The 14,750-nt window shown below is 38.4% G+C and overlaps 1 protein-coding gene across 1 annotated transcript in view; it reads left to right on the top strand.

The window, feature by feature from the left end:
* LOC150080948 (enoyl-CoA delta isomerase 2-like) overlaps positions 1 to 14,750 on the top strand; it is a 126,007-nt gene that overhangs the window by 18,834 nt on the left and 92,423 nt on the right. The window contains exon 3 of the mRNA XM_090382008.1: positions 12,919 to 13,017. Within this exon, the coding sequence (XP_090238134.1) occupies positions 12,919 to 13,017 (99 nt within the window). The remainder of the gene's footprint in view (positions 1 to 12,918; positions 13,018 to 14,750) is intronic.

The following is a 14,750-nucleotide window of genomic DNA, read 5'->3' on the forward strand; positions in this document are numbered from 1 at the left end:
GATGATGCAAAAGTTGACACTGTGGTTAAAGAGGGTGATCAACAAAACCTGGATAAATTAGACATATGGGCTAATAACTGGCAATTGAGGTTTGATAAATACATAGTATATTGCATTTGGGTAGTAGTAATTCCAGAATAACATACCATTTTCTAGTATCAAGCACAAAGGAAAAAAGACCTAAAGGTAATTGTACAATCCAAAGGGGAATTTGATGTGCATTACAAGAATGGCCCATGGGGTTCTGTCAGTGATATACAGGGACTTCTCTAGTAATGGAAAAGATGTGATTATCCTAAGGGCATTGGTTAGGCCATATCTGTAATGCTGCTCACAGGTGTGGAAGCTCATTTTAGCATTAGCAGTGGCAAATGACAAGGAAGCATGCTTATACAGCATCAGCCAAAAAGAAAAAAAAAGTGACACCTCCCATTACACCTATTCATTCCTCCAATACTTTGCCTACTTCTTGAATTTATTTAAATTATCAGCTTCCATCTGTTGTTGTGGAAATTAATAATTGAGGACGTTAAACTATCAACTTCCACAACAACAGATGGAAGTTTGCTCCAACTGCCCATTGACCAAACAAGTTTTCACACATCTGTTCTGCAACCGCCCTTCCTCAATTTGAATTTGTGCCCCTTCATATGTATGGTCTGAGCAAGAGGAAGAATCCCATCAGCATTAAGCTTGTTCAATCCATTTAAAGCCTTAAACACTTCAATCAGATCACCTTGCAGGTGCCTCAATTTGCAGAACTAAAGCCTTTTTTGGTAAGAGCACCCTGTTCTTCCCATCACCAATCTGAAAGGGTGCAAGAATGTTTGCTGATGCTATCGAGGCAGTGTTAGGTGGGTCGGAAAACTGCTAGATTGGGGGGATACAAGGACTAATAGATTGCCAGTAGCCACTGGCAGAGGTGAAAGTGATTCTTGCACTGCTTCTATTGGAATGAGCAGCAGCCTGGAAAATAAGATGCAGGATATTTCAGAGACTGCTGGGAATCATTGGGGTACAAGTAAACACATGGGTTGTGTTAGGGTAGCTAAGAAAAAGAACAGGTGCATGTATACTTGCATGTACACCAATGCTAGGAGTTTAGTAAATAAATTTGATGAATTTCAGGTATTGCTCAAAATATCAAAGGCAGATATTGTTGGGATTTCAGAGACGTGGTGTCACACAGATATAAGGAATGCAGAACTTGAATTTGGGAGTACAATGTCTACAGAAAGAATAGACAGGATAGGAAGGGAGGAGGGGTTATGCTATTAGTTAAGAAATACATAAAATCCAAGGAAGTGAAGCCAGTCGACATCGCTGGACAGTGCAGTGTCGAGTCAGTTTGGTGTGACATATGCATTGGGAGATCAAAATTGAGAGTAGGAGTGTGCTATAGGCCTAATGACTCTGATGAGTATAATAAGAAACTGTACAGGGAAATAGAGTGGACCAGTAAATCAGAGAGGCTTATAATGGGGGATTTTAATTTCCCAGATATTGACTAGAATTTGGGGGCTGGTCACTCACACACTAGCAAGGCTTTTTTGGATTTATTGGATGATTGTTTTCTACATCAGCATGTTCGTGAGGCAACTAGAGGGAGTGATACTCTTGATTTGATTATCAGTAGTGATTCTTCATGCATTAAGAATCTGCAGATAAATGAACCACTAGGTGGCAGTGATCACAGTGTGCTGAAGTGGAATTTACTCAAAGAGGTAACTACCATTAGGAGTAAAGGGAAGGGTTATTGCTTTCGTAAAGGCGACTACGATGGACTGAGACAGTATTTAAATTCTATACAGTGAGACCAACTGATGATGTTACCAACAGCAAATTCAAAATGGGAAGCATTCAAAGAACTTATCTTAGAAGCTACTAGGCTTTACATACCAACTAAGAAATATTGTTCAAGGTTTAGGCCAAAATGGATGTCAGATGAACTAATGAAACATATGGCAGAGAAGAAAAATGCATGGAATACATACAGATTAACACGTGACACAGAACCCTATGATAGATACAAGTTGATCTGTAACCAAGTTACAAAGGAGGTTAGGCAGGCGAAGGCAGATTACGAGATATCTTTGGCAAGGGATGCAAAGAAAAACAGCAAAGAGTTCTTTACTTATGTAAACTCTAGAAGGAAGGGGATGAATCAGATTGGTCCACTTGATATCGATGGGTCAACTGTTGATGATCCTGCTCAGGTAGCTAACAAATTAAATGAATATTTTGCATCGACATTCACACATGAGTTATTCAGCGATGGGAATGCCAGAGGTGTATTCAACCCTGGCAGTAAGCTAGAGAATCTTGTAATCTCTGAGAGTAAAGTGGAGGAGAAATTGTTGAAGATAAACACAAGAAAGGCACCTGGGGTGGATGGGATCTATCCAGTTATATTAAAGGAGGCAGCAAAGGAAGTAAGCAAACCCTTAGCCATAATTATGAGAGCTTCCTTGGACTCAGGGGAGGTACCCATGGACTGGAGATGTGCAAATGTGACCCCAATTCACAAAGGAGGATCAAAGGCTGACACAAGTAATTATAGACCTGTGAGTTTAACTTCTGTTCTCGGAAAATTAATGGAGGCACTGGTTAAAGAAGCACTGCAGGATCATCTAGACAAGACTTCAGTTATAGCTCGGACACAGCATGGTTTTGTTAAGGGGAAGTCTTGCCTGACCAATTTGATTGGATACTATGATGCAGTCACAAAAGAACTGGATGCAGGGAATAACTTTGATATTATATACTTGGATCTTAGAAAGGCTTTTGATACTGTTGCACATGGAAGACTGCTGCACAAATTGGATCAGTGTGGCATTGGAGGCAAATTGCTGCTATGGATAAAGGGGTGGTTGAGGGGGAGAAGACAGAGAGTGGTAATCAATGGACACTGCTCATTGTGGACTAATGTAATTAGCGGAATCCCTCAGGATTCAGTATTGGGTCCATTATTGTTTTCTGTATTTATAAATGATATTGATGATGGTATATCAAGCTTAATGTCCAAGTTTGCAGACGATACGAAGGTTGGCAGGGTTGATAAGGACACTACTGACACTATGCTGTTGCAACAGGATCTGGAAAGATTGAGCAGATGGGCTGAGAGGTGGCAAATGAAGTTTAACATTGACAAATGTAAAGTACTACATATGGGAAACAGCAACCCCAGAGCAACGTATCAACTCTGTGGTACTACACTGACAGTGGTAGAGAATGAAAAGGACCTGGGGGTGGTTGTGCAGGCAGATATGAAGTTCTCTGAGCAGTGCAGACGGGCTGCAAGAGTAGCTCATGGTGTATTGTCAATGATATATAGGAATTTTTCTAGCATGGATAAGGAGGTGATTATTCCATTGTATAAGGCAATGGTCAGACCACACCTAGAGTACTGTATACAGGCCTGGAGGCCTCATTTCAAGAAGGATGTAGAGATGCTGGAACGAGTACAGAGAAGGGCAACAAGGGTTGTGAATGGAACAAAGGGGTGCTCTTACGAAGAAAGGCTTAAGTTTTGCAAATTACAGTGTCTGGAGACTAGGCACCAGCGAGGTGATCTGATGGAGGTGTATAAAGCCTTGAATTGTTTGAGCATGCTCAATGCTGATGGGATTCTCCCTCTTGCTCAGAATAATCACCTGAGAGGGCATAAATTCAAATTGAGCAAAGACAGATGTAGGATAGACGTGCAGAAATTTGCCTTTAGCCAGCGGGTGGTTGGTTGGTGGAACAGACTTCCATCCCTTGTCGTGGAAGTTGATAACCTAAATAAGTTTAAGGCTCAGCTGGACAGGTATTTCGAACGAACAGAGGGGGTGAAGTGGAAGTGGTTATTTTTTATTTATTTTATTTTATTTTTTTTTTGGCTGATGCTGCATGAGCTTGCTTTCTTGCATCAAATGCCTCTGCTAATGCTAATGCTAATCTCATTGGCCTTTTTTGTACTCATTCTAGCAGCTCCACATCCTTTTTAAATGAGGCCTTCAGACCTGCAGTACTCAAGATGTAACCTGACCATTTCCTTATACAATGAGATAATCACTTCCTTATCCCTGCTAGCAAAATTCTTGTATATCATTGACAAAACCCCATGAGCTGTCCTGGCAGCTTGTCTGCACTGTCAGAGAACTTCATATCTGACTGCACAATTTCCTCCAATTCTTTTTCATTTTCCAATAACCTGAGTGTAGTACCACACAGTTGGTATGTTACTCTGGGGTTACTGCTACCCATATCAAGTACTTATCAATGTTAATCTTCAATTGCCATTTCTCAGACCATCTGCTCAGCTTTTCTAGATCCTGTTGCAGTACAGATCCTGTTGGTCCTTGAGGCTGTCACAGACATTCTCTCAGATATGCCAGACAAGCTGTTCTTGCTACCTGTGAGTCTAAAACGCTGATGGAACTGATATTCGGGTGACACTCAAGTCAAAGTGGACCCAATTTCGGCGAAGTCCGGACGGCCTATGACAGCCAAATCCTCTGCTTGCACCTTCACGATGGTGGGACTGTTAGTAATCCTGGGTATAACCTTCATGCACAAGTACATGGTGGGTGACCACCCAGGTGTGAACCAACGTAAGCAGGGGTCGAGGTGTGGCGCCCACACCACATGGAGGAACGCCGCCCCTCTATGTTACCAGGCAGTACTAGGTGGTAGATGACTCTCATCAACCGGTGAAATACCACCACTTTGCTTATTGGAGGCTTGAAGTGGTGGAACCCATGTTTAGTCTCTAGAGCTAAGTTCCGGCCAACCCTTCCCTATCTCTTCCATCATGCAGTATGATTGATGATTTTTGAGGTTATGATGAATGTCGTGGCGAGATCCAATATTCCTTACATTTCGAGGGTACAGCTCTAAAACGGTGTTCGCAGGCCGGCCGCTAGTTAGTACACCGGACTGAACCTATTGGTAACTCTCTAGGAAGCTTCCGGATCAGCTAGTGTATAATCTTGCTACCTCTACTCTGCCAGATAGTGACTGGAGGGAGTCCGAGTAGTGTGTATGCGGGGAGCATTGTCAAGGCCACGTTATGTCAAGGATCTGGGTATATTCTTACCACATGTACGCCATATCCAAAAATTTCATTACTTCATACAGCATGTCCCACCCACTTTTTCTTACTATTGAATACACCATGAATTGTCAAAATAATAGAGCAAGCTTATCTGCGAAAAGATCTAAACCTCCCAAGGACTTCCTAATTCATTTCACAAATATACATGGTCTCAATTCTAATCTCAACGATGTCCATTTCCACTTGCAGTCTTCCAAACCCCATGTACTTTTTCTGACTGAATCTCAGTTATCAGTTGATTCAACTACTGCTCATCTCAGATGTCCAAATTATTTGCTGTATGATTCCTTTCGCCTCAAAGGTGGTACTTGTGCATATGTCCGTTCTGATATTCCCTGTCAGAGACTTGGCAATTTGGAATCTCCTCTCTTTGATCTTCTCTGGCTTAAAATCTCTCTACCTCATTGTGTAAAATTCATCTGTTGTCTCTACCGTTCTCCCAACTCCACTAATCACTTGGAGCTCTTTGACTTCCTCTCTTTGCAACTTGACTTTCTCCAGTCCAACTTTCCTAACAGTGAGGTAATTTTCCTTGGAGATTTTAACGTTCACAACTCCAGCTGGCTTCCGTTTTCTAGTCACACCGACCCAGCAGGTCGAGATGCTGAGGCTTTTGCAATTACTAATGACCTAGCACAGATTGTTCATTTACCTACAAGAATACCGGACAATCCTAATCATACAGCCAATACGCTTGATCTTTTTCTCACAAACAACCCTTCTAAGTACAAGGTTGAAGTGAGAAGTCCTTTAGGCACTTCAGATCACAACTTGGTGATTGCCTCTTCTCCAATGGAACCTTTATCTCATGGCTATTCCCAACCTCGTATTGTTTGGCATTACAAGAATGCAAAATGGGATGACCTGCGAGACTTCTTTTCTTCTTTTCCTTGGTCTGATTACTGTTTCAAAACTTCTGATGTCAACGTTTGCTCAGATCGTGTCAGTGAAATTATTCTTGCAGGAATGGAATCCTTTATCCCACACTCCACTTTAAAATCTCGTCCTTTATCTAAACCTTGGTTTTCCAATAAATGTGCTAAGGCTGTCCAAGAGAAGAACGTTGCATATCGTAATTGGCTTGTTTCTAATTCTTCAGTTTCATTTTCTGCCTACACCAAAGCTCGCAACAATTGTAAAGCAGTTATTAATCAGTCCAAACTAGAGTTTGAACAGGCTGAGAGTAGAAAACTTGCTTCTTGCCCTAATGGTAGCCGAGCATTCTGGTCTCTTGCCAAAGCTATTGGCCGCAACTTTTGCCCATCTCTGCTCCCACCTCTGTCCAAACCAGATGGTTCTGTTGTCACTTCAGCCAAGGATAAAGCTGACCTGCTAGCATCCCATTTTTCTTTGAGCTCATGTATTAATGATCTTGGTAAAACACCTCCCACCATTCCTAACACGCTCCATTCAATGCCTCCTGTGGTCTTCCGTCAAAAGGATATCAGAAGGATTTTGATGAATCTTGATGCTAAGAAAGCTCCAGGTCCTGATGGTATTTCTCCACTTGTTCTCAAAACCTGTGCTCCTGAACTTACTCCTATTCTTTGCCGCCTTTTTTCACTTTCTTATTCCAAAGGTGTTTTTCCTTCTGCTTGGAAATTTGCTCATATCCAGCCAGTTCCTAAAAAGGGTGACAAATCCCTCCCATCCAATTATCGTCCCATTGCAATTACTTCTACTCTTTCTAAAGTAATGGAGAAATCAATTAACCGCCAACTCTTAAACTACCTAGAAACTTTCCGTCTGATCAACGATCGCCAGTATGGATTCCGTCAGTGTCGATCCACTGGTGATATTCTGGCTTATGTTACCCATTTATGGACTAATTCAATGGAAAGGTTCGGTGAAACACAAGTAGTTGCTCTTGACATCTCAAAGGCTTTTGATCGTGTTTGGCATAAAGGTCTTCTAAACAAGCTTCCATCTTATGGTTTGCCAACTGTTTTTAGTAATTGGTTATCCAGTTTTCTCTCTGATCGCTCACTGAGGGTGATGGTAGATGGCTCTCTGTCTTCTAACTTCTCCACTAATGCCGGTGTCCCCCAAGGTTCAGTTCTTTCCCCCACTCTTTTCCTCTTGTATATCAATGACCTTCTTCCATTGACTGGAAATCCTATCCATAGTTTTGCCGATGATAGCACATTGCATTCAACTTTCCATTTTGAGAAACCTTGTCCAGCTCAATCAGCTTTAAGTTCTCGAAAATCTGCTGCCAATTCCTTAAATGCCGATCTTCAGGTAATTCTCCAGTGGGGCAAAGACAACTTAGTTGATTTCAACCCTTCTAAAACTCAATCTTGTCTTATATCTCGCAAAAAGGATTCTTCTGCTCCTATGCTTATCTTTAGTGACACTCCGATTTCTAGGCAAAATGATATATCTCTTTTGGGGATTACCCTGACTTCTAATCTCTCTTGGCACAAGCACATTACAAATATTGCTTCCTCTGCATCTAAAAAACTTGGTTTTCTCTTTCGCTCTCGGCGTTACTTTTCTCCCAAACAGCTGCTCACTCTGTATAAATCGCAAATCCGCCCTGCCATGGAATATTGTTCCCACATCTGGGGTGGTGCCCCCAAAACCTCTCTCAGGCTTCTTGATTCCATTCAGAGGAGGGCAGTTCGGTTAATTAATGATTCATCTCTAACAGAGTCTCTCCACTCGCTGTCTCATAGACGCACTGTTTCTGCTGCATGCCTCTTCTACAGATACTTCCATGGGCACTGTTCTTCTGAATTGGCTTCTATAATTCCCGCTCTCTCTTTCAAAACAGTCCGAACACGTGCCGCCACCAGCCAACATCCATTTACTGTCCAACTTCAAACCCACAGAACCAACTTTTCATCTTCCTCATTTATTCATTCAACTGCCGTTTTCTGGAACAACCTTCCTTCATACGTATTTCCTGAAAATTACAATCTATAGAAGTTCAAGTCCAATATCAACAAATATCTTCTTTCGTCTTCTCAACCTCCTACCCAAGCACGGTACTAAGTACTATAGGTTTAATACCTCTCGTGTTTGGGGTTCTCATAAAAAAAAAAAAAAAAAAGTAGTACACTGTGATTACTGTCATTAACCACTCAATCAACCTTTGTATCATCTGCAAACTTGGATATTAAGCAAGTTTGACATGCCTTCATCAATATCAGTAATAAATATAGAAAACAAACAACAGGTGGGCCCATTACCAAACCCTGAGGGAACTCCACTAATAACATTAGTCCACAACGAGCAATGTCCATTGATTACCACTGTCTTTTTCCACTCAACCATCCCTTTATCCATAGCAGCAGCTTGCCCTTGTGCCCCACTGCTCCAGTTTGTACAGCAGTCTTTTATGTTCAGCAGTATCAAAAACTTTCCTGAAATCAAAGTATGTTATCAAAATTATTTTTTGCATCCATTTCCTTTGTGACCACATCATAGTAACCAATCAGACTGGTCAAGCAAGATTTCCCCTTAACAAAACCATGATGTGTTTGTTTAATTACAGACTCATCTAGATAATCCTGCTTTACTTCTTTTACCGGTGCCCCCATTATTTTCCCTGGAACAGAAGTTAAACTAACAGGTCTGTAATTACTCATATCACCCTTTGAACCCCATTAGTGAATTGGGGATACATTTGCACATCTGGTCCTTGAGGTTGTCACAGGCATTCTCTCAAGCTGGGCTTGCTATGGACTTTAAACCCCAGAAAGTCTAAAACGCTGATGGAAATGATATTACTCGACACACAAGTCAAGTGGACCTAATTTTGGCAAAGTCAAGTCTATGACAGCCAAATCCTCTGCTTGCACCTTCACGATGGTGGGACTGTTAATAACCCTGGGGTTTAAAGTCCATGTGCAAGTCCTGAAATATGGCATCTAGTATACTGGAGGGGGGACAACCCAGGTGCGAACTAATGTGAGCAGGGTTCGAGGTGTCACTGATACCACACGGAACAATGCAGCTCTGTGTTACCAGGCAATACTAGGTGGTAGATGACTCCCACCCAGCTTCCGCTCAGTTTTTTTATATGTAAACCCCAAACATAAAAGGTATCAAAACATGTGGTACTGAGCATGGGTTATTATATTATATTATATTATAGTATTGTATCATTAGTGCTCTTTAGTGTTAGTAGTGGTATTAGTAGTACTGTTTATGGGTTGAAGGAGAAAGGGGGGGTAATACTATAAACTTTGTTCTAGAGACTAAACATGGGTTTCACCACTTCAAGCCTCCAATAAGCAAAGTGATGGTATTGCACCAGTTGATGAGAGTCACCTACCACCTAGTGTTAGTACTAGTAAGTATTAGTATTATGTTATATTATAGTATTGTATTGTTAGTGTTATTTTGTATTAGTAATGGTACTAGAATGTGCATTGGTTGAAGGAAAGGGGGAGAATTTTTGAGAGAGATGAAGTGTGATTAATGCTGTAAAGAGTTCAGTGTTTTGTATGAACATGACTAAGATGTGAGATTGACAAAAACTCTTTCTCTGTCTTCCAAAGATAACACTGGGAGACATCAACTCTTTTAGAAGCCCACATATACATACACTTGATGTGGGTTCTATGTTTTAAAGGTCAGTTTTGAATGATATTTCTGTTGAATGTATGAATTGTCTTTTTAGTATGGGCTACCATCCCTTATCTATATTTCCAGCTAATTGTTGATAGTTTCTAACAGATGGAAGTACAAAATAGCTTTGAAGAAGGGTGCAACTATTGACCTCAGTTGCACGATTTTGGCTTACAGAAGCCAAATATTAATTTCTGTGGACTTCAGATCCAGAATTTGATAAAACTGAATCAAATAATAGATAAACAGGTGTAGAAAATATTTTTGCATTGAAAAAATAATGATCTAAGAAAGTGAGTTTTATTTACAAATTTTTTATGATTTTTTTTTATGTGATAATAACTATATATCAGCTGTTTTTATCTATTTAAAATCATTAAACTTATTTATAACATTTAAAATGATTTTAGCATTTAACTCTTCATACCTTTTTGTCCTTTTTTTAACTTTATATGTACAATAGACTCAATTTTCCGGGATAGATGGTAAAAAACAAATCCAGGATAATAGATTTCCCGGTTAATCCAAAAATACAAAAGTGCCCGACATACGTAAGAGATAAGTTCCAGGACTTCTTACTTCGTCGAGTTTAACGTAATTCAGGAATGGCTAATAACATATTGCCACTATATTATTATTGACAAATCTGAATTCTGCGCGATATTTGTTAATGTTTGGCTATTTTCATACATCCTTATTAGTTTAATTTTCTGATCCAAATCGATCGCTTTCCTTTTGTTGGTAGATTTAATAGTAGCGCTGTCACGTATTCTATTAGTCGGCACCATGATAACACTAAAAATGAAACTTTCTGAAAAGAACTTCACAGGGTTAAGGAGGGAACACACTATTATCATCTCACGCGAACTCACATTTTGCTAAAAGCACATTTCTGGAGGTCACTGCCATTAAACGATTTACACCTTCCAGGTTACTGGGCTTTACTGTTCCTGCATCTAATTATAAACGGGTAGTAAACTCGAATTTATTGCATTTGCGTTAATACCGATAGCTAGAATTGTGTGGGTTTCTAAACTTTGGTGAAATGTGTCCCCTTCACTGAAATCTTGTCATATAAAAAAAAAATAATAATAATAAATTGTAAGAATCTTCTCTTCTTTCCTATTTTTTTGCTTGTTACTACGTATCTCACTTGTGCAATTTGCACGTGCCATGATCATCATTATTGATTGCTTATTTTATTTATTTATTATTTTTGTTCTAAATTTTACAATCCTAAAAAAAAAAAAAAAAAAAATTTGAGTGAAAAAAAATTCCGTAGTTGCTTAAGTCGGAGACTTACTGTATCGAAAAATGTTCAGCAATCTATGTAAAAAATATGGCGAAAGATAAAAAAAAAACTAAAAAACGTAACCATGCACTACTCACGTGTCCAGTACGATGTTTCCCTTTATTTTTTACGATGTCGATTTTAAATCTAATAGTTTCCCTTTATTTTTTACGATGTTGCGTATGGTTTGGTCACCAACATTATAATGGTTCTTTAAAGGTTTAACAGATGCATCATTTTCAAACTTTTGAATTTCAACTTTTTGTTTAACCGAAAGCGCAACTCTTTTGTGTTTACCCATCATATTCGTGATTTCTAAACAAAAAAAAAAAAAAAAAAAAATCCGACATCCCTGACAAATAACGAAACAAAATTTGCCTTTTGTGCTGCAACGGAACACGACAATCGACGCGACGCACTAAAACAAACTAAACATTTGTTCTTTGTTTTTTATTTTTTTGAGCTATTACTTGAATTTTTTTTTTTTTTTTTTTTTATTTGGAGTCTTAAAGTGTCCCGGTTAATCGAGAGTCTGCTGTATTTCATAAATATCTCTTGACACTGTAGGCTACTGAGACCCCATTTCTGTCCTTAACTTTTATTTTTTTATGGTTGAGTTTTCCACTTGATTCAGTTTTGGTGCATTATAGCTTTTGTTACTGATTTGCCAACAAAACCCAAACTAGACCATACCCTTGGAACCACCTTTGTAAATTAGAGATATGTTTGCGCATCTCTGATCTGCTAGGACTTCGCTAAAGTTCAGGAATGCATTCATTATAACAGATAGTCGTTTGGTAATCTGACCCACTTCTTCCTTTAATATAATTGGTTGAATCCCATCACTTCCTAGTGCATTTTTCATATTTAAGTGTGAAAAAGATGTGAGAAGCTAATAGGATTCTATTCCAGCCCATTTTCAGTCATCCAGGTCTTAGTAATGGTTATCGATACCGAATTTTCAATGTACGTTCTTTTGTTCATGGGGAACAAAACAGGTTTCATTTGGTTCTTGGGGAGAGGGTTAAAACCAGTACTGATTTCATCCCTCCCCCAACTTCACACAGAAATCTGCATATATAAATGAATATATGTTTTTGGACATTACTTGAGAAGGAAACTTGGATAGAATAAAGTTTTCAGCATACATTCTATCCCTGGGATCCTTGCAGGCCTCCCCAGCATACAGAAAGAATGGTACAAGTTTTGTACTACAGCTCTGGTCTTTTCAGAAATTTCATGAGCTATGTAGAAATTCTTAGGGTCCTTTATACCAAATTTAATTTTAACTCATTTCTCTTTTGTGCCCATCCCATAGGAAGTAGTGCTACACAAATTCCATCTCACAGCTACCCATCAAATAGTGAAGTTATAGTAAATTGCTTCTTGAGTAACAAAAGTTTCTTTATTTTTTTTTTAAAAATCAAATGCTCTTGAAATATAAATCACTACATACCAACCTATTTCACTGAATACTGCATCTCAGCAGCTAACTTCACAGTTGGTTGCTGAGGCGATGAGAGATGTTGAGATATTATTTATCCATCATTATGTAATAATGAAATAGGGCATCAGCCCTATTTCAAATTTTATAACAGTATTAAAATGCCTATTTGAAATTTGGGCCTTGAGAGCAATTAGGAATTTTACTGTATTTTCTTTAAGGCCATATATTTTTGTTGACATAAGTTTTATATTTCCTTGGTGGTACCCTTGTATACACCTACAGAGATTTAAAATGTTTTCTTGACCACAGTCTAGTTTTCAATTGTGTTAGTCTTTCCATATTTAGGAGATACATTTATAACTAGTTTGAATACTGAGTAATTGTAATTTTTAATGGGTTGCATTTTATTTTTAATGGGGGAAAGTTTGATTATCATTGATTTATAGCTGTAAGAATGGAATTTATTTTTGTCAATTAATGTCTTTAGCTAATTTTGATTTCTAGGCATCTGTGGGAAAGTGCAATGTATCTAAACCAGGGGGATTTGATTTTGTTGGTAAAGCTAAATGGGAGGCTTGGAATCGCCTTGGATCTCTTTCGCAGGTAATGTAAATTCATTTTTAGTTTAACTTAATTACTGAACTGCTTCTTACGTGAAGCTGTTTTAACATAATACAGAATTCAAGAAAAAGATTTTCTCATTTTCACTTTCCAGATGAGTTAATATTCTGTAACCCACATAAAAAAAATAAAGATATATATAGTCCATTTAAATGCCAAAACTCAGTTAAGTTTAGGGCAAAATACTCAAACTATGAAAGTTATGTAAGTCATTGTATATGTCAGGCATAGCTTCTTTCTGTTCGTAGCTAGGAGCAAATAGGGTTTGCTACTTAGTACATTGATCTCATATTGTGGAAGCATTTTGCCATAAGTTGCCTTGGTATTTCAGTACTCTAAATAAAAGGCATTGCTCGAAAAGGCAAAGTGCCTACAATGTATGATGCTTTCATAGCTTGAGGCCTCCACCCTAAACTTAACTACGTCCATTTTACTTACTGCACTACTCGCATATCACATACTGTGGATATATCTTGTCACTGGGTTATTCAAATCTTCATAGTGCTTGTCTACCCACCAGTGAGATCACAAAAAGGATCAAAACCTGGATTTGGGTAGTGGCATATAGCTTAAATAAAGGGCAATATACTTTTCTATTGGAGCAATGCCTTTTATTTAGAGTAGTGTGTTATCAAGGACTTTTGAAGAATAAATTTCTTTCGCTATGGCTTTCAGTTGAAAAGAGCCGTTCTATTTTGGTGAGGGGAACAAAGGGGTGCTCTTACCAAGAAAGGCTTAAGTTCTGCAAATTGCAGTGCCTGGAGAGTAGGCACCTGCGAGGTGATCTGATTGAGATGTATTGAATGGGTTGAGCAAGCTGAATGCTGATGGGGTTCTTCCTCGTGCTCAGACTAAGAACCTGAGGGGGCACAGTTTCAAATTGAGGAAAGATAGTTATAGAATAGATGTGCGGAAATTTGCCTTTTGTTCTGTAAGTTGATAGCCTAAATAAATTTAAGGCTGAGCTGGACAGGCATTTGGAACGAATGGAGGAGTGAAATGGGAGGTTTTTTTTTTTTTTTTTTTTTTTTTTTTTTTGGCTGATGCTGCGTAAGCTTGCTTTCTTGCATCATATGCCTCTACTAATGCTATTGTGCCAAAATCTGAAGTCATGCTATATTGTTCTCCTTATTAAGGTATTGTACATTTATTTGATTAAATAAATCTGTAGCAAGTGTGTCAGAAGTGAGTGTACTTGCACATACTCTTTGAGTGGAATGTGGTTCAAGCCTGTGGCTGCTAAATACAATTAACAATTGTATTCTTGATTTATTATAAATTCCTCTGGCTTGATTGTTGGGCAAGAATACCACTGTTAATACCATTTAAAAAAGTATTTGCCAAAGTTAAATAAAAATTTAGCTTTTTTTTTCTTTTTTTTTTTAATCAATTAAAGTGAAATGTGTTATTCATCTTTTCCTCTAGCACTTATACTGAACAATGGCTTTAAACATTTTTGCTTCTGTAAAATTTGATTGATTCATTTAGATTTGTTTTGCCAATTTAAAAAATATGTCAAAGCTTATGTGTAATACATAACCTTGTTTAAAATTTCTTCATACAGTGAAATCACGATTTAATTTAATTTTTTCACATTTATTGAATCATCCCTTTAGCAAATATATTTTTTTTTCTGGTCCAAGCCAAAGCCCAATGTAGACAATACATTATTTCTCATATTTAGGAATTTTGATTTAATAAATACATTGAATTTA

The sequence above is a fragment of the Mastigoproctus giganteus genome, chromosome 9, assembly GCF_048544385.1.
Source record: "Mastigoproctus giganteus isolate SK-2022 chromosome 9, ASM4854438v1, whole genome shotgun sequence".
NCBI lineage: Eukaryota > Metazoa > Arthropoda > Arachnida > Uropygi > Thelyphonidae > Mastigoproctus > Mastigoproctus giganteus.